General features: G+C 45.5%; 1 protein-coding gene across 1 annotated transcript; it reads left to right on the top strand.

Annotated features, from left to right (window-relative positions):
• On the top strand, positions 1-27,232 carry LOC119129675 (mucin-2-like). The gene is made up of 75 exons (XM_037263045.1): positions 1-62; positions 666-717; positions 806-969; positions 1,038-1,102; positions 1,172-1,338; positions 1,458-1,678; positions 1,776-1,840; positions 1,924-2,093; positions 2,315-2,535; positions 2,633-2,697; positions 2,781-2,950; positions 3,172-3,392; positions 3,490-3,554; positions 3,638-3,807; positions 4,029-4,249; positions 4,347-4,411; positions 4,495-4,664; positions 4,886-5,106; positions 5,204-5,268; positions 5,352-5,521; positions 5,743-5,963; positions 6,061-6,125; positions 6,209-6,378; positions 6,600-6,820; positions 6,918-6,982; positions 7,066-7,235; positions 7,457-7,677; positions 7,775-7,839; positions 7,923-8,092; positions 8,314-8,534; positions 8,632-8,696; positions 8,780-8,949; positions 9,171-9,391; positions 9,489-9,553; positions 9,637-9,806; positions 10,028-10,248; positions 10,346-10,410; positions 10,494-10,663; positions 10,885-11,105; positions 11,203-11,267; positions 11,351-11,520; positions 11,742-11,962; positions 12,060-12,124; positions 12,208-12,377; positions 12,599-12,819; positions 12,917-12,981; positions 13,065-13,234; positions 13,456-13,676; positions 13,774-13,838; positions 13,922-14,091; positions 14,313-14,533; positions 14,631-14,695; positions 14,779-14,948; positions 15,170-15,390; positions 15,488-15,552; positions 15,636-15,805; positions 16,027-16,247; positions 16,345-16,409; positions 16,493-16,662; positions 16,884-17,104; positions 17,202-17,266; positions 17,350-17,519; positions 17,741-17,961; positions 18,059-18,123; positions 18,207-18,376; positions 18,598-18,818; positions 23,000-23,064; positions 23,144-23,313; positions 23,394-25,366; positions 25,438-25,502; positions 25,586-25,761; positions 25,952-26,157; positions 26,489-26,550; positions 26,645-26,793; positions 26,871-27,232. Exons 2-75 carry the CDS (start codon positions 687-689, stop codon positions 26,957-26,959), a joined length of 12,723 nt encoding a protein of 4,240 aa, XP_037118940.1. The 5' UTR covers positions 1-62; positions 666-686; the 3' UTR covers positions 26,960-27,232.
• The last annotated feature ends 189 nt before the right edge of the window (positions 27,233-27,421 follow it).

Here is a 27,421-nt window from a genome sequence, read left to right as displayed (position 1 = left end):
GCATCTTCAATCTCTACAAGATTCATTACGAAAAGGACTCTTCTGACTTTCTTCCAATTGGGGTAATAATTGTTCAGTATGGAAGAACCAATTAGCGTGCATGTACCATTGGAATTTGTTAAATATTTTATGTTCCATGAAAGAATGGGACATTTGTTGATTTGATTGGAAACATCACGTATTTGTTTCAATATATTATTCATACCAAAAAATGAGTACTTTTTTTTTTTTTTTTTTTTACAATTTATGTACGTATACCGTTTGTAAATTATAGGTTACTTGAGAAAAATAATATAATAATATAATATAATTTATTTTTTGCTAACTACAATTTGGAAAAAGACTTTGGGTGTGAAAGATTTTTGTACACAGATTTCTTTTTAAACGACTTGTTTTAAGATTTCTTGTGTATCTCGTGGTCAAGATTTTTTTCAGTGCTAATTTTAGAAATGAATCTTCTTTTATTGAGTCTTTAATATCACTTGGAAATTTTGTGAGGAAATTTTAAGTTTTTATGAGAATATTCATCATATGTTGAGATTTTAAATGACTATTTGTAAATTAGAGAAAAATCTTTAGATTGAAATAAATATCTGATTTTAATGAATAATTCATTCTTGCTGCTTGCTACTGTTTAGAAGTAAATCTGCTTATAAACAATTCAGCAGGTACAAGGAGGAGACACTATGGGTGCCGGGACAATTGCAGTCCTTCTTGGTGAGAGAAAAAAAAAAAAACGTTCAACTCTTGGGTGACAAACCAATGTTTTGTTTTCAGAAGTATAACTGTGACTTTCAAAACATAGGGACAGTGGCATTTGGCATTTCTGTTGGCGGATATGTTGAAACTGAAATAGGAACAACTGTCGACGTGTCTCTTGTGATGACGCTGGAGGAATATTTTGTGGACGAGTTGAATAATCGCAGCAGTGAACAATACAAGCGTCTTGAAGCACAAGTGGTGGCAATGGTGCGTACGATTTGAAAATGAACTCCTTTTATGAATTCTTAATGACTAAACTTTAATTCTTCTTACAGTGCGACTTCATTTACACCAAAGTATTTAGGACTAATTTTATCAACACCATCTTGATTGGATTCAGGTAAAATTTTATAGATAATTCCATCAAGTGAACATTTCAAATAAACAACATTTCTGTTCCAATTTTAAGCCCTCAAATGGGAGCCACGCGAGTGGAAGTGGTACTCAAGTTCTGCAATGCATCAAATGATCAAATCCCACCAGATGACGAAGTTGTAAATAAATTGGTATATGTTGTGAACAGTACCAGCAACCCTTTCAAGTTCACTGTCGCTCCAGAATCAATTGCAGTAATTTGTAAGCAATATATTTTTTTAATTATTTCATGTATTCCTATTAAATTCTTTCATGTATTCTTAGTCCTCACCAGAATCACAAGTAACAAACTATGATCTATGACTTCCAAAATACAGCAGCAAACGTATCGACGACCACCCAAGAACCAACGTCGTCCCTCGGCTCAACGACGTCCGCCAATGACTCGCCATCGGCAACGACACAAGGGGCGACGACTACCGTCCCAGTTGCCCCACCGGCTGTGTTTGTCGAAGCCATTTTGTTGGAGCCTTTTGTGGAAGAACTGAACAATCGCAGCAGCCAACAATTCAAGCAACTCGAAGCACAAGTGGTATCAATGGTGCGTGCGTACAAGCAACATCTAGCTATCCCCATTTACTCTGTACTCACGAAAGAAGATACTGTGGTGTTGTTCTAAAAATGGATTCCTTCTGCAGTGTGACTTCATCTTCTTCCAAGAGTTTGCTTCCATTTTCTTTGGCACTTTTGTCATTGGATTTCGGTAAGACTCCAAAGATCAGATAGCCCGTAGTACGTACTTACTACATGTTGCGCAATTGAAACGTACCAATTTGGACATTCAAGGCCACAGATGGGAAACACGCAAGTCGACGTGGAGCTGCGGTTCAACAGTTCGGTACCGGCCGAAGCAATACCAGAACCCGATGCGGTCGTGGAAATATTGGTAGAAGCTGTGACGAGTCCCAACAACACCTTCAACCTCACTCTGGATCCAGACTCGATTGCAGTCAGTTGTAAGTAACCAAATGATTCCGATCGGCATTCAGGTCCACTAACGGTGTTCCTCAGGACTCAGTACCCCGCGGGGCCTGGTTTGTTCAGCGACTGACTTCTGGTCCCCTGGCTAATTTCTAACTTGGGGAGCCATTTTCTCGACTCATTTGTCTTTGTCAGACAGACAGAACGATGCATTCTTCCAAGTGAATACTGATCTATGACTTCCAAAATACAGCAGCAAACGTATCGACGACCACCCAAGAACCAACGTCGTCCCTCGGCTCAACGACGTCCGCCAATGACTCGCCATCGGCAACGACACAAGGGGCGACGACTGCCGTCCCAGTTGCCCCACCGGCTGTGTTTGTCGAAGCCATTTTGTTGGAGCCTTTTGTGGAAGAACTGAACAATCGCAGCAGCCAACAATTCAAGCAACTCGAAGCACAAGTGGTATCAATGGTGCGTGCGTACAAGCAACATCTAGCTATCCCCATTTACTCTGTACTCACGAAAGAAGATACTGTGGTGTTGTTCTAAAAATGGATTCCTTCTGCAGTGTGACTTCATCTTCTTCCAAGAGTTTGCTTCCATTTTCTTTGGCACTTTTGTCATTGGATTTCGGTAAGACTCCAAAGATCAGATAGCCCGTAGTACGTACTTACTACATGTTGCGCAATTGAAACGTACCAATTTGGACATTCAAGGCCACAGATGGGAAACACGCAAGTCGACGTGGAGCTGCGGTTCAACAGTTCGGTACCGGCCGAAGCAATACCAGAACCCGATGCGGTCGTGGAAATATTGGTAGAAGCTGTGACGAGTCCCAACAACACCTTCAACCTCACTCTGGATCCAGACTCGATTGCAGTCAGTTGTAAGTAACCAAATGATTCCGATCGGCATTCAGGTCCACTAACGGTGTTCCTCAGGACTCAGTACCCCGCGGGGCCTGGTTTGTTCAGCGACTGACTTCTGGTCCCCTGGCTAATTTCTAACTTGGGGAGCCATTTTCTCGACTCATTTGTCTTTGTCAGACAGACAGAACGATGCATTCTTCCAAGTGAATACTGATCTATGACTTCCAAAATACAGCAGCAAACGTATCGACGACCACCCAAGAACCAACGTCGTCCCTCGGCTCAACGACGTCCGCCAATGACTCGCCATCGGCAACGACACAAGGGGCGACGACTGCCGTCCCAGTTGCCCCACCGGCTGTGTTTGTCGAAGCCATTTTGTTGGAGCCTTTTGTGGAAGAACTGAACAATCGCAGCAGCCAACAATTCAAGCAACTCGAAGCACAAGTGGTATCAATGGTGCGTGCGTACAAGCAACATCTAGCTATCCCCATTTACTCTGTACTCACCAAAGAAGATACTGTGGTGTTGTTCTAAAAATGGATTCCTTCTGCAGTGTGACTTCATCTTCTTCCAAGAGTTTGCTTCCATTTTCTTTGGCACTTTTGTCATTGGATTTCGGTAAGACTCCAAAGATCAGATAGCCCGTAGTACGTACTTACTACATGTTGCGCAATTGAAACGTACCAATTTGGACATTCAAGGCCACAGATGGGAAACACGCAAGTCGACGTGGAGCTGCGGTTCAACAGTTCGGTACCGGCCGAAGCAATACCAGAACCCGATGCGGTCGTGGAAATATTGGTAGAAGCTGTGACGAGTCCCAACAACACCTTCAACCTCACTCTGGATCCAGACTCGATTGCAGTCAGTTGTAAGTAACCAAATGATTCCGATCGGCATTCAGGTCCACTAACGGTGTTCCTCAGGACTCAGTACCCCGCGGGGCCTGGTTTGTTCAGCGACTGACTTCTGGTCCCCTGGCTAATTTCTAACTTGGGGAGCCATTTTCTCGACTCATTTGTCTTTGTCAGACAGACAGAACGATGCATTCTTCCAAGTGAATACTGATCTATGACTTCCAAAATACAGCAGCAAACGTATCGACGACCACCCAAGAACCAACGTCGTCCCTCGGCTCAACGACGTCCGCCAATGACTCGCCATCGGCAACGACACAAGGGGCGACGACTGCCGTCCCAGTTGCCCCACCGGCTGTGTTTGTCGAAGCCATTTTGTTGGAGCCTTTTGTGGAAGAACTGAACAATCGCAGCAGCCAACAATTCAAGCAACTCGAAGCACAAGTGGTATCAATGGTGCGTGCGTACAAGCAACATCTAGCTATCCCCATTTACTCTGTACTCACCAAAGAAGATACTGTGGTGTTGTTCTAAAAATGGATTCCTTCTGCAGTGTGACTTCATCTTCTTCCAAGAGTTTGCTTCCATTTTCTTTGGCACTTTTGTCATTGGATTTCGGTAAGACTCCAAAGATCAGATAGCCCGTAGTACGTACTTACTACATGTTGCGCAATTGAAACGTACCAATTTGGACATTCAAGGCCACAGATGGGAAACACGCAAGTCGACGTGGAGCTGCGGTTCAACAGTTCGGTACCGGCCGAAGCAATACCAGAACCCGATGCGGTCGTGGAAATATTGGTAGAAGCTGTGACGAGTCCCAACAACACCTTCAACCTCACTCTGGATCCAGACTCGATTGCAGTCAGTTGTAAGTAACCAAATGATTCAGATCGGCATTCAGGTCCACTAACGGTGTTCCTCAGGACTCAGTACCCCGCGGGGCCTGGTTTGTTCAGCGACTGACTTCTGGTCCCCTGGCTAATTTCTAACTTGGGGAGCCATTTTCTCGACTCATTTGTCTTTGTCAGACAGACAGAACGATGCATTCTTCCAAGTGAATACTGATCTATGACTTCCAAAATACAGCAGCAAACGTATCGACGACCACCCAAGAACCAACGTCGTCCCTCGGCTCAACGACGTCCGCCAATGACTCGCCATCGGCAACGACACAAGGGGCGACGACTGCCGTCCCAGTTGCCCCACCGGCTGTGTTTGTCGAAGCCATTTTGTTGGAGCCTTTTGTGGAAGAACTGAACAATCGCAGCAGCCAACAATTCAAGCAACTCGAAGCACAAGTGGTATCAATGGTGCGTGCGTACAAGCAACATCTAGCTATCCCCATTTACTCTGTACTCACCAAAGAAGATACTGTGGTGTTGTTCTAAAAATGGATTCCTTCTGCAGTGTGACTTCATCTTCTTCCAAGAGTTTGCTTCCATTTTCTTTGGCACTTTTGTCATTGGATTTCGGTAAGACTCCAAAGATCAGATAGCCCGTAGTACGTACTTACTACATGTTGCGCAATTGAAACGTACCAATTTGGACATTCAAGGCCACAGATGGGAAACACGCAAGTCGACGTGGAGCTGCGGTTCAACAGTTCGGTACCGGCCGAAGCAATACCAGAACCCGATGCGGTCGTGGAAATATTGGTAGAAGCTGTGACGAGTCCCAACAACACCTTCAACCTCACTCTGGATCCAGACTCGATTGCAGTCAGTTGTAAGTAACCAAATGATTCCGATCGGCATTCAGGTCCACTAACGGTGTTCCTCAGGACTCAGTACCCCGCGGGGCCTGGTTTGTTCAGCGACTGACTTCTGGTCCCCTGGCTAATTTCTAACTTGGGGAGCCATTTTCTCGACTCATTTGTCTTTGTCAGACAGACAGAACGATGCATTCTTCCAAGTGAATACTGATCTATGACTTCCAAAATACAGCAGCAAACGTATCGACGACCACCCAAGAACCAACGTCGTCCCTCGGCTCAACGACGTCCGCCAATGACTCGCCATCGGCAACGACACAAGGGGCGACGACTGCCGTCCCAGTTGCCCCACCGGCTGTGTTTGTCGAAGCCATTTTGTTGGAGCCTTTTGTGGAAGAACTGAACAATCGCAGCAGCCAACAATTCAAGCAACTCGAAGCACAAGTGGTATCAATGGTGCGTGCGTACAAGCAACATCTAGCTATCCCCATTTACTCTGTACTCACGAAAGAAGATACTGTGGTGTTGTTCTAAAAATGGATTCCTTCTGCAGTGTGACTTCATCTTCTTCCAAGAGTTTGCTTCCATTTTCTTTGGCACTTTTGTCATTGGATTTCGGTAAGACTCCAAAGATCAGATAGCCCGTAGTACGTACTTACTACATGTTGCGCAATTGAAACGTACCAATTTGGACATTCAAGGCCACAGATGGGAAACACGCAAGTCGACGTGGAGCTGCGGTTCAACAGTTCGGTACCGGCCGAAGCAATACCAGAACCCGATGCGGTCGTGGAAATATTGGTAGAAGCTGTGACGAGTCCCAACAACACCTTCAACCTCACTCTGGATCCAGACTCGATTGCAGTCAGTTGTAAGTAACCAAATGATTCCGATCGGCATTCAGGTCCACTAACGGTGTTCCTCAGGACTCAGTACCCCGCGGGGCCTGGTTTGTTCAGCGACTGACTTCTGGTCCCCTGGCTAATTTCTAACTTGGGGAGCCATTTTCTCGACTCATTTGTCTTTGTCAGACAGACAGAACGATGCATTCTTCCAAGTGAATACTGATCTATGACTTCCAAAATACAGCAGCAAACGTATCGACGACCACCCAAGAACCAACGTCGTCCCTCGGCTCAACGACGTCCGCCAATGACTCGCCATCGGCAACGACACAAGGGGCGACGACTGCCGTCCCAGTTGCCCCACCGGCTGTGTTTGTCGAAGCCATTTTGTTGGAGCCTTTTGTGGAAGAACTGAACAATCGCAGCAGCCAACAATTCAAGCAACTCGAAGCACAAGTGGTATCAATGGTGCGTGCGTACAAGCAACATCTAGCTATCCCCATTTACTCTGTACTCACCAAAGAAGATACTGTGGTGTTGTTCTAAAAATGGATTCCTTCTGCAGTGTGACTTCATCTTCTTCCAAGAGTTTGCTTCCATTTTCTTTGGCACTTTTGTCATTGGATTTCGGTAAGACTCCAAAGATCAGATAGCCCGTAGTACGTACTTACTACATGTTGCGCAATTGAAACGTACCAATTTGGACATTCAAGGCCACAGATGGGAAACACGCAAGTCGACGTGGAGCTGCGGTTCAACAGTTCGGTACCGGCCGAAGCAATACCAGAACCCGATGCGGTCGTGGAAATATTGGTAGAAGCTGTGACGAGTCCCAACAACACCTTCAACCTCACTCTGGATCCAGACTCGATTGCAGTCAGTTGTAAGTAACCAAATGATTCCGATCGGCATTCAGGTCCACTAACGGTGTTCCTCAGGACTCAGTACCCCGCGGGGCCTGGTTTGTTCAGCGACTGACTTCTGGTCCCCTGGCTAATTTCTAACTTGGGGAGCCATTTTCTCGACTCATTTGTCTTTGTCAGACAGACAGAACGATGCATTCTTCCAAGTGAATACTGATCTATGACTTCCAAAATACAGCAGCAAACGTATCGACGACCACCCAAGAACCAACGTCGTCCCTCGGCTCAACGACGTCCGCCAATGACTCGCCATCGGCAACGACACAAGGGGCGACGACTGCCGTCCCAGTTGCCCCACCGGCTGTGTTTGTCGAAGCCATTTTGTTGGAGCCTTTTGTGGAAGAACTGAACAATCGCAGCAGCCAACAATTCAAGCAACTCGAAGCACAAGTGGTATCAATGGTGCGTGCGTACAAGCAACATCTAGCTATCCCCATTTACTCTGTACTCACCAAAGAAGATACTGTGGTGTTGTTCTAAAAATGGATTCCTTCTGCAGTGTGACTTCATCTTCTTCCAAGAGTTTGCTTCCATTTTCTTTGGCACTTTTGTCATTGGATTTCGGTAAGACTCCAAAGATCAGATAGCCCGTAGTACGTACTTACTACATGTTGCGCAATTGAAACGTACCAATTTGGACATTCAAGGCCACAGATGGGAAACACGCAAGTCGACGTGGAGCTGCGGTTCAACAGTTCGGTACCGGCCGAAGCAATACCAGAACCCGATGCGGTCGTGGAAATATTGGTAGAAGCTGTGACGAGTCCCAACAACACCTTCAACCTCACTCTGGATCCAGACTCGATTGCAGTCAGTTGTAAGTAACCAAATGATTCCGATCGGCATTCAGGTCCACTAACGGTGTTCCTCAGGACTCAGTACCCCGCGGGGCCTGGTTTGTTCAGCGACTGACTTCTGGTCCCCTGGCTAATTTCTAACTTGGGGAGCCATTTTCTCGACTCATTTGTCTTTGTCAGACAGACAGAACGATGCATTCTTCCAAGTGAATACTGATCTATGACTTCCAAAATACAGCAGCAAACGTATCGACGACCACCCAAGAACCAACGTCGTCCCTCGGCTCAACGACGTCCGCCAATGACTCGCCATCGGCAACGACACAAGGGGCGACGACTGCCGTCCCAGTTGCCCCACCGGCTGTGTTTGTCGAAGCCATTTTGTTGGAGCCTTTTGTGGAAGAACTGAACAATCGCAGCAGCCAACAATTCAAGCAACTCGAAGCACAAGTGGTATCAATGGTGCGTGCGTACAAGCAACATCTAGCTATCCCCATTTACTCTGTACTCACCAAAGAAGATACTGTGGTGTTGTTCTAAAAATGGATTCCTTCTGCAGTGTGACTTCATCTTCTTCCAAGAGTTTGCTTCCATTTTCTTTGGCACTTTTGTCATTGGATTTCGGTAAGACTCCAAAGATCAGATAGCCCGTAGTACGTACTTACTACATGTTGCGCAATTGAAACGTACCAATTTGGACATTCAAGGCCACAGATGGGAAACACGCAAGTCGACGTGGAGCTGCGGTTCAACAGTTCGGTACCGGCCGAAGCAATACCAGAACCCGATGCGGTCGTGGAAATATTGGTAGAAGCTGTGACGAGTCCCAACAACACCTTCAACCTCACTCTGGATCCAGACTCGATTGCAGTCAGTTGTAAGTAACCAAATGATTCCGATCGGCATTCAGGTCCACTAACGGTGTTCCTCAGGACTCAGTACCCCGCGGGGCCTGGTTTGTTCAGCGACTGACTTCTGGTCCCCTGGCTAATTTCTAACTTGGGGAGCCATTTTCTCGACTCATTTGTCTTTGTCAGACAGACAGAACGATGCATTCTTCCAAGTGAATACTGATCTATGACTTCCAAAATACAGCAGCAAACGTATCGACGACCACCCAAGAACCAACGTCGTCCCTCGGCTCAACGACGTCCGCCAATGACTCGCCATCGGCAACGACACAAGGGGCGACGACTGCCGTCCCAGTTGCCCCACCGGCTGTGTTTGTCGAAGCCATTTTGTTGGAGCCTTTTGTGGAAGAACTGAACAATCGCAGCAGCCAACAATTCAAGCAACTCGAAGCACAAGTGGTATCAATGGTGCGTGCGTACAAGCAACATCTAGCTATCCCCATTTACTCTGTACTCACCAAAGAAGATACTGTGGTGTTGTTCTAAAAATGGATTCCTTCTGCAGTGTGACTTCATCTTCTTCCAAGAGTTTGCTTCCATTTTCTTTGGCACTTTTGTCATTGGATTTCGGTAAGACTCCAAAGATCAGATAGCCCGTAGTACGTACTTACTACATGTTGCGCAATTGAAACGTACCAATTTGGACATTCAAGGCCACAGATGGGAAACACGCAAGTCGACGTGGAGCTGCGGTTCAACAGTTCGGTACCGGCCGAAGCAATACCAGAACCCGATGCGGTCGTGGAAATATTGGTAGAAGCTGTGACGAGTCCCAACAACACCTTCAACCTCACTCTGGATCCAGACTCGATTGCAGTCAGTTGTAAGTAACCAAATGATTCCGATCGGCATTCAGGTCCACTAACGGTGTTCCTCAGGACTCAGTACCCCGCGGGGCCTGGTTTGTTCAGCGACTGACTTCTGGTCCCCTGGCTAATTTCTAACTTGGGGAGCCATTTTCTCGACTCATTTGTCTTTGTCAGACAGACAGAACGATGCATTCTTCCAAGTGAATACTGATCTATGACTTCCAAAATACAGCAGCAAACGTATCGACGACCACCCAAGAACCAACGTCGTCCCTCGGCTCAACGACGTCCGCCAATGACTCGCCATCGGCAACGACACAAGGGGCGACGACTGCCGTCCCAGTTGCCCCACCGGCTGTGTTTGTCGAAGCCATTTTGTTGGAGCCTTTTGTGGAAGAACTGAACAATCGCAGCAGCCAACAATTCAAGCAACTCGAAGCACAAGTGGTATCAATGGTGCGTGCGTACAAGCAACATCTAGCTATCCCCATTTACTCTGTACTCACCAAAGAAGATACTGTGGTGTTGTTCTAAAAATGGATTCCTTCTGCAGTGTGACTTCATCTTCTTCCAAGAGTTTGCTTCCATTTTCTTTGGCACTTTTGTCATTGGATTTCGGTAAGACTCCAAAGATCAGATAGCCCGTAGTACGTACTTACTACATGTTGCGCAATTGAAACGTACCAATTTGGACATTCAAGGCCACAGATGGGAAACACGCAAGTCGACGTGGAGCTGCGGTTCAACAGTTCGGTACCGGCCGAAGCAATACCAGAACCCGATGCGGTCGTGGAAATATTGGTAGAAGCTGTGACGAGTCCCAACAACACCTTCAACCTCACTCTGGATCCAGACTCGATTGCAGTCAGTTGTAAGTAACCAAATGATTCCGATCGGCATTCAGGTCCACTAACGGTGTTCCTCAGGACTCAGTACCCCGCGGGGCCTGGTTTGTTCAGCGACTGACTTCTGGTCCCCTGGCTAATTTCTAACTTGGGGAGCCATTTTCTCGACTCATTTGTCTTTGTCAGACAGACAGAACGATGCATTCTTCCAAGTGAATACTGATCTATGACTTCCAAAATACAGCAGCAAACGTATCGACGACCACCCAAGAACCAACGTCGTCCCTCGGCTCAACGACGTCCGCCAATGACTCGCCATCGGCAACGACACAAGGGGCGACGACTGCCGTCCCAGTTGCCCCACCGGCTGTGTTTGTCGAAGCCATTTTGTTGGAGCCTTTTGTGGAAGAACTGAACAATCGCAGCAGCCAACAATTCAAGCAACTCGAAGCACAAGTGGTATCAATGGTGCGTGCGTACAAGCAACATCTAGCTATCCCCATTTACTCTGTACTCACCAAAGAAGATACTGTGGTGTTGTTCTAAAAATGGATTCCTTCTGCAGTGTGACTTCATCTTCTTCCAAGAGTTTGCTTCCATTTTCTTTGGCACTTTTGTCATTGGATTTCGGTAAGACTCCAAAGATCAGATAGCCCGTAGTACGTACTTACTACATGTTGCGCAATTGAAACGTACCAATTTGGACATTCAAGGCCACAGATGGGAAACACGCAAGTCGACGTGGAGCTGCGGTTCAACAGTTCGGTACCGGCCGAAGCAATACCAGAACCCGATGCGGTCGTGGAAATATTGGTAGAAGCTGTGACGAGTCCCAACAACACCTTCAACCTCACTCTGGATCCAGACTCGATTGCAGTCAGTTGTAAGTAACCAAATGATTCCGATCGGCATTCAGGTCCACTAACGGTGTTCCTCAGGACTCAGTACCCCGCGGGGCCTGGTTTGTTCAGCGACTGACTTCTGGTCCCCTGGCTAATTTCTAACTTGGGGAGCCATTTTCTCGACTCATTTGTCTTTGTCAGACAGACAGAACGATGCATTCTTCCAAGTGAATACTGATCTATGACTTCCAAAATACAGCAGCAAACGTATCGACGACCACCCAAGAACCAACGTCGTCCCTCGGCTCAACGACGTCCGCCAATGACTCGCCATCGGCAACGACACAAGGGGCGACGACTGCCGTCCCAGTTGCCCCACCGGCTGTGTTTGTCGAAGCCATTTTGTTGGAGCCTTTTGTGGAAGAACTGAACAATCGCAGCAGCCAACAATTCAAGCAACTCGAAGCACAAGTGGTATCAATGGTGCGTGCGTACAAGCAACATCTAGCTATCCCCATTTACTCTGTACTCACGAAAGAAGATACTGTGGTGTTGTTCTAAAAATGGATTCCTTCTGCAGTGTGACTTCATCTTCTTCCAAGAGTTTGCTTCCATTTTCTTTGGCACTTTTGTCATTGGATTTCGGTAAGACTCCAAAGATCAGATAGCCCGTAGTACGTACTTACTACATGTTGCGCAATTGAAACGTACCAATTTGGACATTCAAGGCCACAGATGGGAAACACGCAAGTCGACGTGGAGCTGCGGTTCAACAGTTCGGTACCGGCCGAAGCAATACCAGAACCCGATGCGGTCGTGGAAATATTGGTAGAAGCTGTGACGAGTCCCAACAACACCTTCAACCTCACTCTGGATCCAGACTCGATTGCAGTCAGTTGTAAGTAACCAAATGATTCCGATCGGCATTCAGGTCCACTAACGGTGTTCCTCAGGACTCAGTACCCCGCGGGGCCTGGTTTGTTCAGCGACTGACTTCTGGTCCCCTGGCTAATTTCTAACTTGGGGAGCCATTTTCTCGACTCATTTGTCTTTGTCAGACAGACAGAACGATGCATTCTTCCAAGTGAATACTGATCTATGACTTCCAAAATACAGCAGCAAACGTATCGACGACCACCCAAGAACCAACGTCGTCCCTCGGCTCAACGACGTCCGCCAATGACTCGCCATCGGCAACGACACAAGGGGCGACGACTGCCGTCCCAGTTGCCCCACCGGCTGTGTTTGTCGAAGCCATTTTGTTGGAGCCTTTTGTGGAAGAACTGAACAATCGCAGCAGCCAACAATTCAAGCAACTCGAAGCACAAGTGGTATCAATGGTGCGTGCGTACAAGCAACATCTAGCTATCCCCATTTACTCTGTACTCACCAAAGAAGATACTGTGGTGTTGTTCTAAAAATGGATTCCTTCTGCAGTGTGACTTCATCTTCTTCCAAGAGTTTGCTTCCATTTTCTTTGGCACTTTTGTCATTGGATTTCGGTAAGACTCCAAAGATCAGATAGCCCGTAGTACGTACTTACTACATGTTGCGCAATTGAAACGTACCAATTTGGACATTCAAGGCCACAGATGGGAAACACGCAAGTCGACGTGGAGCTGCGGTTCAACAGTTCGGTACCGGCCGAAGCAATACCAGAACCCGATGCGGTCGTGGAAATATTGGTAGAAGCTGTGACGAGTCCCAACAACACCTTCAACCTCACTCTGGATCCAGACTCGATTGCAGTCAGTTGTAAGTAACCAAATGATTCCGATCGGCATTCAGGTCCACTAACGGTGTTCCTCAGGACTCAGTACCCCGCGGGGCCTGGTTTGTTCAGCGACTGACTTCTGGTCCCCTGGCTAATTTCTAACTTGGGGAGCCATTTTCTCGACTCATTTGTCTTTGTCAGACAGACAGAACGATGCATTCTTCCAAGTGAATACTGATCTATGACTTCCAAAATACAGCAGCAAACGTATCGACGACCACCCAAGAACCAACGTCGTCCCTCGGCTCAACGACGTCCGCCAATGACTCGCCATCGGCAACGACACAAGGGGCGACGACTGCCGTCCCAGTTGCCCCACCGGCTGTGTTTGTCGAAGCCATTTTGTTGGAGCCTTTTGTGGAAGAACTGAACAATCGCAGCAGCCAACAATTCAAGCAACTCGAAGCACAAGTGGTATCAATGGTGCGTGCGTACAAGCAACATCTAGCTATCCCCATTTACTCTGTACTCACGAAAGAAGATACTGTGGTGTTGTTCTAAAAATGGATTCCTTCTGCAGTGTGACTTCATCTTCTTCCAAGAGTTTGCTTCCATTTTCTTTGGCACTTTTGTCATTGGATTTCGGTAAGACTCCAAAGATCAGATAGCCCGTAGTACGTACTTACTACATGTTGCGCAATTGAAACGTACCAATTTGGACATTCAAGGCCACAGATGGGAAACACGCAAGTCGACGTGGAGCTGCGGTTCAACAGTTCGGTACCGGCCGAAGCAATACCAGAACCCGATGCGGTCGTGGAAATATTGGTAGAAGCTGTGACGAGTCCCAACAACACCTTCAACCTCACTCTGGATCCAGACTCGATTGCAGTCAGTTGTAAGTAACCAAATGATTCCGATCGGCATTCAGGTCCACTAACGGTGTTCCTCAGGACTCAGTACCCCGCGGGGCCTGGTTTGTTCAGCGACTGACTTCTGGTCCCCTGGCTAATTTCTAACTTGGGGAGCCATTTTCTCGACTCATTTGTCTTTGTCAGACAGACAGAACGATGCATTCTTCCAAGTGAATACTGATCTATGACTTCCAAAATACAGCAGCAAACGTATCGACGACCACCCAAGAACCAACGTCGTCCCTCGGCTCAACGACGTCCGCCAATGACTCGCCATCGGCAACGACACAAGGGGCGACGACTGCCGTCCCAGTTGCCCCACCGGCTGTGTTTGTCGAAGCCATTTTGTTGGAGCCTTTTGTGGAAGAACTGAACAATCGCAGCAGCCAACAATTCAAGCAACTCGAAGCACAAGTGGTATCAATGGTGCGTGCGTACAAGCAACATCTAGCTATCCCCATTTACTCTGTACTCACCAAAGAAGATACTGTGGTGTTGTTCTAAAAATGGATTCCTTCTGCAGTGTGACTTCATCTTCTTCCAAGAGTTTGCTTCCATTTTCTTTGGCACTTTTGTCATTGGATTTCGGTAAGACTCCAAAGATCAGATAGCCCGTAGTACGTACTTACTACATGTTGCGCAATTGAAACGTACCAATTTGGACATTCAAGGCCACAGATGGGAAACACGCAAGTCGACGTGGAGCTGCGGTTCAACAGTTCGGTACCGGCCGAAGCAATACCAGAACCCGATGCGGTCGTGGAAATATTGGTAGAAGCTGTGACGAGTCCCAACAACACCTTCAACCTCACTCTGGATCCAGACTCGATTGCAGTCAGTTGTAAGTAACCAAATGATTCCGATCGGCATTCAGGTCCACTAACGGTGTTCCTCAGGACTCAGTACCCCGCGGGGCCTGGTTTGTTCAGCGACTGACTTCTGGTCCCCTGGCTAATTTCTAACTTGGGGAGCCATTTTCTCGACTCATTTGTCTTTGTCAGACAGACAGAACGATGCATTCTTCCAAGTGAATACTGATCTATGACTTCCAAAATACAGCAGCAAACGTATCGACGACCACCCAAGAACCAACGTCGTCCCTCGGCTCAACGACGTCCGCCAATGACTCGCCATCGGCAACGACACAAGGGGCGACGACTGCCGTCCCAGTTGCCCCACCGGCTGTGTTTGTCGAAGCCATTTTGTTGGAGCCTTTTGTGGAAGAACTGAACAATCGCAGCAGCCAACAATTCAAGCAACTCGAAGCACAAGTGGTATCAATGGTGCGTGCGTACAAGCAACATCTAGCTATCCCCATTTACTCTGTACTCACGAAAGAAGATACTGTGGTGTTGTTCTAAAAATGGATTCCTTCTGCAGTGTGACTTCATCTTCTTCCAAGAGTTTGCTTCCATTTTCTTTGGCACTTTTGTCATTGGATTTCGGTAAGACTCCAAAGATCAGATAGCCCGTAGTACGTACTTACTACATGTTGCGCAATTGAAACGTACCAATTTGGACATTCAAGGCCACAGATGGGAAACACGCAAGTCGACGTGGAGCTGCGGTTCAACAGTTCGGTACCGGCCGAAGCAATACCAGAACCCGATGCGGTCGTGGAAATATTGGTAGAAGCTGTGACGAGTCCCAACAACACCTTCAACCTCACTCTGGATCCAGACTCGATTGCAGTCAGTTGTAAGTAACCAAATGATTCCGATCGGCATTCAGGTCCACTAACGGTGTTCCTCAGGACTCAGTACCCCGCGGGGCCTGGTTTGTTCAGCGACTGACTTCTGGTCCCCTGGCTAATTTCTAACTTGGGGAGCCATTTTCTCGACTCATTTGTCTTTGTCAGACAGACAGAACGATGCATTCTTCCAAGTGAATACTGATCTATGACTTCCAAAATACAGCAGCAAACGTATCGACGACCACCCAAGAACCAACGTCGTCCCTCGGCTCAACGACGTCCGCCAATGACTCGCCATCGGCAACGACACAAGGGGCGACGACTGCCGTCCCAGTTGCCCCACCGGCTGTGTTTGTCGAAGCCATTTTGTTGGAGCCTTTTGTGGAAGAACTGAACAATCGCAGCAGCCAACAATTCAAGCAACTCGAAGCACAAGTGGTATCAATGGTGCGTGCGTACAAGCAACATCTAGCTATCCCCATTTACTCTGTACTCACCAAAGAAGATACTGTGGTGTTGTTCTAAAAATGGATTCCTTCTGCAGTGTGACTTCATCTTCTTCCAAGAGTTTGCTTCCATTTTCTTTGGCACTTTTGTCATTGGATTTCGGTAAGACTCCAAAGATCAGATAGCCCGTAGTACGTACTTACTACATGTTGCGCAATTGAAACGTACCAATTTGGACATTCAAGGCCACAGATGGGAAACACGCAAGTCGACGTGGAGCTGCGGTTCAACAGTTCGGTACCGGCCGAAGCAATACCAGAACCCGATGCGGTCGTGGAAATATTGGTAGAAGCTGTGACGAGTCCCAACAACACCTTCAACCTCACTCTGGATCCAGACTCGATTGCAGTCAGTTGTAAGTAACCAAATGATTCAGATCGGCATTCAGGTCCACTAACGGTGTTCCTCAGGACTCAGTACCCCGCGGGGCCTGGTTTGTTCAGCGACTGACTTCTGGTCCCCTGGCTAATTTCTAACTTGGGGAGCCATTTTCTCGACTCATTTGTCTTTGTCAGACAGACAGAACGATGCATTCTTCCAAGTGAATACTGATCTATGACTTCCAAAATACAGCAGCAAACGTATCGACGACCACCCAAGAACCAACGTCGTCCCTCGGCTCAACGACGTCCGCCAATGACTCGCCATCGGCAACGACACAAGGGGCGACGACTGCCGTCCCAGTTGCCCCACCGGCTGTGTTTGTCGAAGCCATTTTGTTGGAGCCTTTTGTGGAAGAACTGAACAATCGCAGCAGCCAACAATTCAAGCAACTCGAAGCACAAGTGGTATCAATGGTGCGTGCGTACAAGCAACATCTAGCTATCCCCATTTACTCTGTACTCACCAAAGAAGATACTGTGGTGTTGTTCTAAAAATGGATTCCTTCTGCAGTGTGACTTCATCTTCTTCCAAGAGTTTGCTTCCATTTTCTTTGGCACTTTTGTCATTGGATTTCGGTAAGACTCCAAAGATCAGATAGCCCGTAGTACGTACTTACTACATGTTGCGCAATTGAAACGTACCAATTTGGACATTCAAGGCCACAGATGGGAAACACGCAAGTCGACGTGGAGCTGCGGTTCAACAGTTCGGTACCGGCCGAAGCAATACCAGAACCCGATGCGGTCGTGGAAATATTGGTAGAAGCTGTGACGAGTCCCAACAACACCTTCAACCTCACTCTGGATCCAGACTCGATTGCAGTCAGTTGTAAGTAACCAAATGATTCAGATCGGCATTCAGGTCCACTAACGGTGTTCCTCAGGACTCAGTACCCCGCGGGGCCTGGTTTGTTCAGCGACTGACTTCTGGTCCCCTGGCTAATTTCTAACTTGGGGAGCCATTTTCTCGACTCATTTGTCTTTGTCAGACAGACAGAACGATGCATTCTTCCAAGTGAATACTGATCTATGACTTCCAAAATACAGCAGCAAACGTATCGACGACCACCCAAGAACCAACGTCGTCCCTCGGCTCAACGACGTCCGCCAATGACTCGCCATCGGCAACGACACAAGGGGCGACGACTGCCGTCCCAGTTGCCCCACCGGCTGTGTTTGTCGAAGCCATTTTGTTGGAGCCTTTTGTGGAAGAACTGAACAATCGCAGCAGCCAACAATTCAAGCAACTCGAAGCACAAGTGGTATCAATGGTGCGTGCGTACAAGCAACATCTAGCTATCCCCATTTACTCTGTACTCACCAAAGAAGATACTGTGGTGTTGTTCTAAAAATGGATTCCTTCTGCAGTGTGACTTCATCTTCTTCCAAGAGTTTGCTTCCATTTTCTTTGGCACTTTTGTCATTGGATTTCGGTAAGACTCCAAAGATCAGATAGCCCGTAGTACGTACTTACTACATGTTGCGCAATTGAAACGTACCAATTTGGACATTCAAGGCCACAGATGGGAAACACGCAAGTCGACGTGGAGCTGCGGTTCAACAGTTCGGTACCGGCCGAAGCAATACCAGAACCCGATGCGGTCGTGGAAATATTGGTAGAAGCTGTGACGAGTCCCAACAACACCTTCAACCTCACTCTGGATCCAGACTCGATTGCAGTCAGTTGTAAGTAACCAAATGATTCAGATCGGCATTCAGGTCCACTAACGGTGTTCCTCAGGACTCAGTACCCCGCGGGGCCTGGTTTGTTCAGCGACTGACTTCTGGTCCCCTGGCTAATTTCTAACTTGGGGAGCCATTTTCTCGACTCATTTGTCTTTGTCAGACAGACAGAACGATGCATTCTTCCAAGTGAATACTGATCTATGACTTCCAAAATACAGCAGCAAACGTATCGACGACCACCCAAGAACCAACGTCGTCCCTCGGCTCAACGACGTCCGCCAATGACTCGCCATCGGCAACGACACAAGGGGCGACGACTGCCGTCCCAGTTGCCCCACTAGTCGTGTCTCTTAAAGCCACTCTGTTGGAACCTTATGTTGAAGCATTGAACAATCGCAGCAGTGAACAATATCAACAACTTGAAACAGAAGTGATATCTATGGTGAGTATAGAAGTTACTTTCTCATGGTAGTTTATTCATCCAGTCACTCAAACTTCCATTTAGCCTTCCATCCCTTCATTCATCTATTTATCCATCCATCCGTCCGTCCATCCATCCATCCCTCCGTCTATCCATCAAACATATGTGAGTCCATGTCATGGCCGCAGCAGACATACATAGATAATAGTGAATCACAGCCTTCCCTGTCTCCAGCCCCACCTCTCGGTTTACCTGGGGGATACTTAGGTACTCTCAGGTTAAACGGCACTTTTGGCCTTGTAGTGTTTTTAGGTGCTTTATAATAAAGTTGGATTGGATTGGCGTTGGAAAAACTCCTTAAAGAGAGGCACAGGTCTAGCCAGGGGGTTCCTCACAGTTGGACCAGGCTGGAGCATCTGTGTGGGGATCAGACCCCAAGGTCTTATATCACGCTGGGGTTTTAGTTGTTCCATGTTTGAGCAGGGAGCAGTAGGTCTGTACGGTTGAGTCTGTTAGTCTTTTGAATTACTCTTCGTCTGCTTTTCACCATTGACCGTTTTACCTTGGGAAAAAGAACTTGGGGTATTTAGGCCTTGACAGCTTACATAGCACCGAGAATAATTTTGGCAATTCATCCCATGTGCCACATTAAATTGGTTATTCCTGGAGGAGTGATACTGATCAAATGAAACAATTCTCTTATACCAAAAATAAACACCAACTGTTGCTAATTTGTTATAAACTTTGATTCTTCTTCCAGTGTGACTTTATCTTCTTCCAAGCATTTGGGACTATTTTCATCCGCACCATAGTTCTTGGATTTAGGTAATATTGGAAATATATGAACTGTTTGCTTCAGTTTCATGAAAAAGATTTTATATTAATTTCTGACTTTTTCCATTGAAGTCAACAAATGGAAAACACTGAAGTAGAAGTGGAACTGGAGTTCAACAATACTGATCAAATCCCAGAAGCTAATGTGGTTGTAGACACATTGGTACAAGCTGTGAATAGTCCCAACACCAGTTTCCCCCTCACTTTTGACCCAGACTCAATTATAGTCATTTGTAAGTCAAGATTTCACATTTTCTTCTCTTAGCATTAATGTTTAATTGGTTATGAAGAAATCTTCCTTTTTCTTTTCAATTTAGCTACAGAAACAACACCTCAGGGATCTTCAGCAACAAACGAACCTATACCAACAACTCATGGACTGTCAACTAATGAACTAACAAGCACTGTTACAACAGCCAAGAGCTCAACTGCTAACAAATCAACAACTATTGACGACTCAACATCAACTATTGGCGTATCTCCAACAGATGTTGATGGAGCAACAACTATTGATAAATCCATAAGTACAAATACTATTGACAGACCAACAGATGCTGTTGGATCAACAATTGATGTTAATAGATCAACAACACCTATTGAAAAAGCAACTATTGTTGTTGAATCAACAACTATCATTGACAAATCAACAGCTATTGAGGAACCAAGAGCAACTAATGACAAATTAACAACTACTATTGGTATTTCCACAACTACTCTTGATGAATCAATAAGTGTTTTTGATCAATCAACAGCTGTTGCCGGATCACCAACGTTTGACGTAACAATTAATAACTCAACAGCAACTCTGGACGAATCAGCAACTACTGACAAACTGACAAATACTATTGACAGATCAACAACTAATGACAAATCAACAGCAATGACTGAGGAGTCAAACATTACTGTTGATGAATCTTCTTCTGCTACCATTGGCCAAACAACACTGCCTACAATTGTTGTCGACAAATCTTCAACTGCTGTTGATGGATCAAGTACTAATGATGAATCAACAACTACTTTTGACAACTCAATGGCAACTATTAATGAATCAACAACTGCTATTGATAAATCCACGACGACTGTTGACAAAACCACACCTCTTGTTGACGCATCAACAATGGCTGTTGATTTGTCAACAGCTATTCTATATGAATCAACTACTCTTGATGAATCAGCAAGTGTTTTTGACGGATCAACAGCTGTTGATGGATTAGCAACTACTGACATAATTATTAACAAACCAACAACAACTATTGGCGAATCAACAGCTATTGGTGGCTCAATTATTTTTGATGAGTCAACAACTTTTGACAAATCTACTGATACATCAACAACTGGTGTTGGATCAACATTTGAATTTGACAGATTAACTACTACAGACGTATCAACTACTATTGAGGAATCAACAACTACTTTTGACAAATCAACAGCCACGACTGACAAAATAACCACTATTGATAAACTCACAACTATTGTTGACAAATCAACAGCTCTTGTTAATGCATCAACAGCTGTTGATGGATCATCAACTACTGTAAGAACTATCAACAAGTCAACAGCAACTATTGACTCAACAATGATTTTTGATGAGTCAACAACTTTTGACAAATCATCTACTATAGATGCATCAACTGCTGGAACAACAATTGAACTTGACAGATCAATAACTACTGACAAATCAACTACTATTAAGGAATCAACATTGACTATTGGTGAATCAACAGCTACTATTGGCAAATCAATACCGCTTGTTGATGCATCAACAATTGTTGTTGACAGATCAACAACTGCTAGAACAACTAATATTGATGAATCAACCCCTGCTATTGACAAATCCACAACTATTAATAAATCAACGGCGACTATTGATGCATCAACAATTGCTGTTGACAGATCAACTATTGTTCTTGATGAATCAACAACTACTTTTGACAAATCAACAATTAATGTTGCCGTATCAACAACATTTGTTGATGCAGCAACAGTTTCTGTCAATGTAGCAAGTCCTTTTGATGAATCAACAGTTGTTGTTGGCTCAACAATTGTAGATGACAGATCAACAACTACTGACAAATCAACTACTATTGACGAATCAACAACGATGAACAAATCCCCAACTATTGACAAAACAACAAGTAATGACGAATCAACAGCGGTTGTATCAACAATCAAACTTTACAGCTCAACAACAATTGATAAATCAACGACTGCTCCACTAAAAGCTGTTGACCAATCAACAACAATTGACGTATCAACTACTGACAAATCAAAAGCAATTACTGATGAATCAACAACTACTATTGACAAATCAACAGCAACTGTTGTTGAATCAGTGACTACGATTGACCTATCCACAACTTCTTTTGAAGAATCACCAGCAACCACTGAAGAATCAACAACTCCAAGTGACAAATCCACAACTATTAACAAATCAACAACAAATGTTGTCCAATTAACAACAGCAGCAACTGGAAGAATAACAACCACTATTGATAAATCCCCAAATACCAGTGAAGAATCAACATCATTTGTTGATGCATTGCCTACGATTGATGAATCAACAAGTTCTTCTGATGACTCAACAACTACTATTGGCTCAACAATTGCAGTTGACAAAACAACAGTGGACAAATCAACTACTATTGGTGAAATAACAACTATTGACAGAACAACTATTGACAAATCAACAGCAAGTATTGATGAAACAACAGCTGTTCCAGGGTCAACCATTGAAATTGACAGATCAACAATTGACCAATCAACTTCTACTGATATTGACAAATTAACACCTACTGTTGACAAACCAACAACTACGATTGACGGATCAACAATGAATCAATTAACAGCAACTTCAGATGGATCAACGACTCAACAGACAACTGCAGTCATCTCAGTTATCTCGCGAGTAGTGTCTATTGAAGGCACTCTGGAAGAACCTTTTGTGAATGAATTTGAAAATCGCAGCAGTGAACAATACAAAGAACTTGAAACACAAGTGATATCAACGGTGCGTAAAGATTTAAGTTATAACCGTTTCAGGCAGGTTTTTGTTGGACTCTGTCTTAGCTGATTTCTTGTGGGTTTTGTATCTTAATGAAGTGAATAGTCAAAGGCCTCCCCTGTCAGTTGAGCCGAATACTTGGAAGTCCAAAGTCAAAAGTCAAAGTCTGCTTTATTGTCAATTTCTTCACATGCCAAGACACACAAAGAAATCGAAATTACTTCTATGCATAGGAGTGCTGGCCCTGTTGCCCACATTTGGAAGTGCATGTGAAAATGGATGGATGGATGAATAGACTACTTCATGAGATATTGAGCTAATGCAACCATTTTCTTACATTACTTAAGTCAACTCATTCTTCTTACAGTGTGACTCGATCCTCTTGCAAGAATTTGGAACCATTTTCATCCGCACCATTGTTAATGGATTTAGGTAATATTTGAAATACAAGCATGTGGCAATTTTAACTTGTTCTCCAATGTAAATCCATAATCTGAGATTCTATTTTTAGTCCACAACAGGGAAACACAAAAGTCGAATTGGACCTGGAGTTCAACAATTCAGTACCGACTGATCAGATCCCAGAAGCTGAGGTGGTTGTTGAGAAATTGGTACAAGCTGTGAATAGTACCAATAATACCTTTCCACTCACATTTGCTCCAGACTCAATTGCAGTCATTAGTAAGTTAGGACGTCTGTCTCATCAAGTAGCATCCATAAAAATTCGTTGTTGTTGTCGTCAATTGTTTTTATTTCAACAGCTGACGCATTGGAAAATACTACAACTGATGGACCATCACCCACACATGGGCCAACAGCCACCCATGTGCCCACCACTGAAGGGCCAACCATCACTCATGGGCCAACTATCACCCATGTTCCTACAATTGATAATCGAACCACCACTCACATCTTTACAACTCACGGGCCAATGATCACTCAAGAGCAACCCCCTACTGATGTGCCAACTACTGCTCATTTGCCTACAACTCAAGGGACAACCAACACACAAGGACCAACTCCCACAAAAGGGCCAACCACCACACATGTCCCTACAACTAAAGGGCCAACCATCACTCAAGAGCCAACCCCCACCGATGTCCCTACAACTAAAGGGCCAACCATCACTCAAGAGCCAACCCCCATTCATGTCCCTACAACTAAAGGACCAACAATCACTCAAGAGCCAACCCCCACCCATGTCCCTACAGCTAAAGGGCCAACCATCACTCAAGAGCCAACCCCCACCCATGTCCCTACAACTAAAGGGCCAACCATCAATATAGGACCAACTCCTACCAATGTCCCTACAACAACTAAAGGGCCAACAATCACTCAAGAGCCAACCACCATTCATGTCCCTACAACTAAAGGGCCAACAATCACTCAAGAGCCAACCCCCATTCATGTCCCTACAACTAAAGGGCCAACAATCACTCAAGAGCCAACCCCCACCCATGTCCCTACAGCTAAAGGGCCAACCATCACTCAAGAGCCAACCCCCACCCATGTCCCTACAACTAAAGGGCCAACCATCAATACAGGACCAACTCCTACCAATGTCCCTACAACAACTAAAGGGCCAACAATCACTCAAGAGCCAACCACCATTCATGTCCCTACAACTACAGGGCCAACCATCACTCAAGAGCCAACACTCACCGATGTCCCTACAACTAAAGGGCCAACCATCACTCAAAAGCCAACCCCCACCCATGTCCCTACAACTAAAGGGCCAACCATCACTCAAGAGCCAACCCCCACCGATGTCCCTACAACTAAAGGGCCAACCATCACTCAAGAGCCAACCCCCATTCATGTCCCTACAACTAAAGGACCAACAATCACTCAAGAGCCAACCCCCACCTATGTCCCTACAGCTAAAGGGTCAACCATCACTCAAGAGCCAACCCCCACCCATGTCCCTACAACTAAAGGGCCAACCATCAATATAGGACCAACTCCTACCAATGTCCCTACAACAACTAAAGGGCCAACAATCACTCAAGAACCAACCACCATTCATGTCCCTACAACTAAAGGGCCAACAATCACTCAAGAGCCAACCCCCACCGATGTCCCTACAACTAAAGGGCCAACCATCACTCAAGAGCCAACCCCCATTCATGTCCCTACAACTAAAGGACCAACAATCACTCAAGAGCCAACCCCCACCTATGTCCCTACAGCTAAAGGGCCAACCATCACTCAAGAGCCAACCCCCACCCATGTCCCTACAACTAAAGGGCCAACCATCAATATAGGACCAACTCCTACCAATGTCCCTACAACAACTAAAGGGCCAACAATCACTCAAGAGCCAACCACCATTCATGTCCCTACAACTAAAGGGCCAACAATCACTCAAGAGCCAACCCCCACCCATGTCCCTACAGCTAAAGAGCCAACCATCACTCAAGAGCCAACCCCCACCCATGTCCCTACAGCTAAAGGGCCAACCATCACTCAAGAGCCAACCCCCACCCATGTCCCTACAACTAAAGGGCCAACCATCAATGTAGGACCAACTCCTACCAATGTCCCTACAACAACTAAAGGGCCAACAATCACTCAGGGGCCTACTGCTCCAAATCCAACAACTCCAGCAGTAGTCCCCACATCTTCACCACCGGTTGTTGTGCTGTCAGCAACTTTGGAGGAGCCGTTTGTGGAAGAATTCAACAATGTCAGCAGTTCACAATACATAGCCCTTGAAAGGAGGGTTGTGAATTCGGTGGGTCCAGTTGTCATCCTCACTATGCTTTTTTTCTGGCTTCTGATTTGTCACCTTTTTCTCTGTTATAGTGTGACGCCATCTACAGGGCAAGATTTGGCTTTTTCTTTATCCGTACCTTTGTTATTCGAATTTTGTAAGTTTGTACACTTGTTTTGAGAATTGAGAATGTATGAGGCTGTATTCAAATGAGAATATATTTTGGGTCTTTCTACACAGCCGCGCTGTGGTGTTGACGCGAATGGAAAAGACGCAAGTGGAAGTTGGACTGGTGTTCAAGAACACATCTTCCACTCCCGCGGACAAGGAAGTCGTTGCTACTTTAGAGGAAACTCTTGGTCAGCCCAACAACACCTTCAACATCAGCCTTGTTGCCGAGAGCATTGAAGTCATTGGTGAGTTCTACCGTCGTCAACAGTTTGGCCATTGTCCCCTGTCGTGATGTTCAAGACGTTTTTGTAATTTTTGTGCCATCAATGGAGGTTTATTAGGGAGTAGCAAGAATTTTTGTTCTAGTAATCTTTGTTGTAGTAAATTTGTTGTGAGTACAAGAATGAACCAAGCTTCTCCCGATTGTTGTGCCAGACTCTCCGCACAAAAATTCAACGACAGCAAAACCCAACACCACTGCGGCTCCAGCTACGACGGCCACCAAGAATCCCGTGACGACCACCACATCACTCACAACTCGGACTTTGAGGTTTACGTCTGTCGGCGAGGTGTTCACGAGCGACTTGCTCAATCAGTCGTCTACTGCGTTTATCAGTCGAGCGTCGCTCATCAAGAGGACGGTGAGGCCCTTGGAAAGCATTCGCAGTGTTTAAACACTAATGTAAAAAATGTTTTGAGATTCACAACAGGATCAGAGTAAAGCACCTTCCGTAATTGTTTTGGCTTACAAAACGTTATGGAGTTCGCGACAGTGTTAGGTTGGAGCAATTCTGGGAAAAAAAGCATTCACGCTAATTTAGGGGCAAGCTCAAACAGTTTTATTTTTTGCTAATGTTGACAGTCGTCAGAATGATTGATTCACAGCATTTGACTACTCATTGCAATACTTGATTCTCTGCATTCCAACTATGCGATAAACAAAGCTGATACATTGTGACGCTTTCTCCACAGCTTGAACCACTCTACAATGTCACGTTTTCTTCATTCAACGACCTGACAGTAACGTCATTCAGGTATTATTATAAATAAATAAATAAATAAATAAATAAATAAATTCGAAGTGTAAGTCTCGCTGGGTATTCATGAGTGAGGATTTTTTTTTTGCAGTAATGGCTCTATTGTCAACTCCATGGACTTGAGATTCGAATCCAGCCTGGTGCCCAGCAATAATGCCATTGCTAACGTTTTGATCAACGCGGCGTCCGACATCACAGCCTTCAACGTGGACACTTCATCCATTTTTGTCAACGGCCTACGTAAGCTATATAAAGAAAACAAAGTAATTTTTGCACAATTATTAGAGGCTTATTATTTTATATCTTTTTCTTAATAGTGATTTCAAGCGCAGCGAGCCATAAGACGAGCCTCATCACCGCATCTGGCATGGTACTGGTGTCATGGTTACTGGTGGGCCAGCAGTAGCATCTTGGGCCAATTTGGCAAAATTGGTCGCCAGGGATCGCCGATTGCCATATCATTAAGTTACATTTATCGGGAAGTGTATGTAAATGAAAGCTTTTGCACACTGTATGAGAACAAAAGCTTTTGGATTTTCTGACTGTCTAGTAAAATTAAAGCCTGTAGATATTATTTAAATGGGAGCTTTGTACACTGTGTAAGAACTGAAGTCTTTTGACATGCCATACAAATGAAAGTTGTTATACACTGTGTACAAATTAAAGCCTTTTAAAACTATATACAAATTAAAGCCTCTGTACACTGTATATTAATCAAAGCCTTTTAACAATGTATACTAATGAAAGAAAACTTTCTGGTCACTATATAGGACTTGAAACCTTAAGGCATGATAAGAATTTAAGCACTTAGAGATGTGATTTTGGCACTCATTCTTGTTACAACACCTTGGCTGGCCCTGAAAAGAAA

This window comes from Syngnathus acus, chromosome 10 (genome assembly GCF_901709675.1).
Source record: "Syngnathus acus chromosome 10, fSynAcu1.2, whole genome shotgun sequence".
In the NCBI taxonomy this organism is placed as follows: domain Eukaryota; kingdom Metazoa; phylum Chordata; class Actinopteri; order Syngnathiformes; family Syngnathidae; genus Syngnathus; species Syngnathus acus.
Note: the sequence above shows the minus strand (reverse complement) of the source record. Positions and strands in the feature narration are given on the sequence as shown.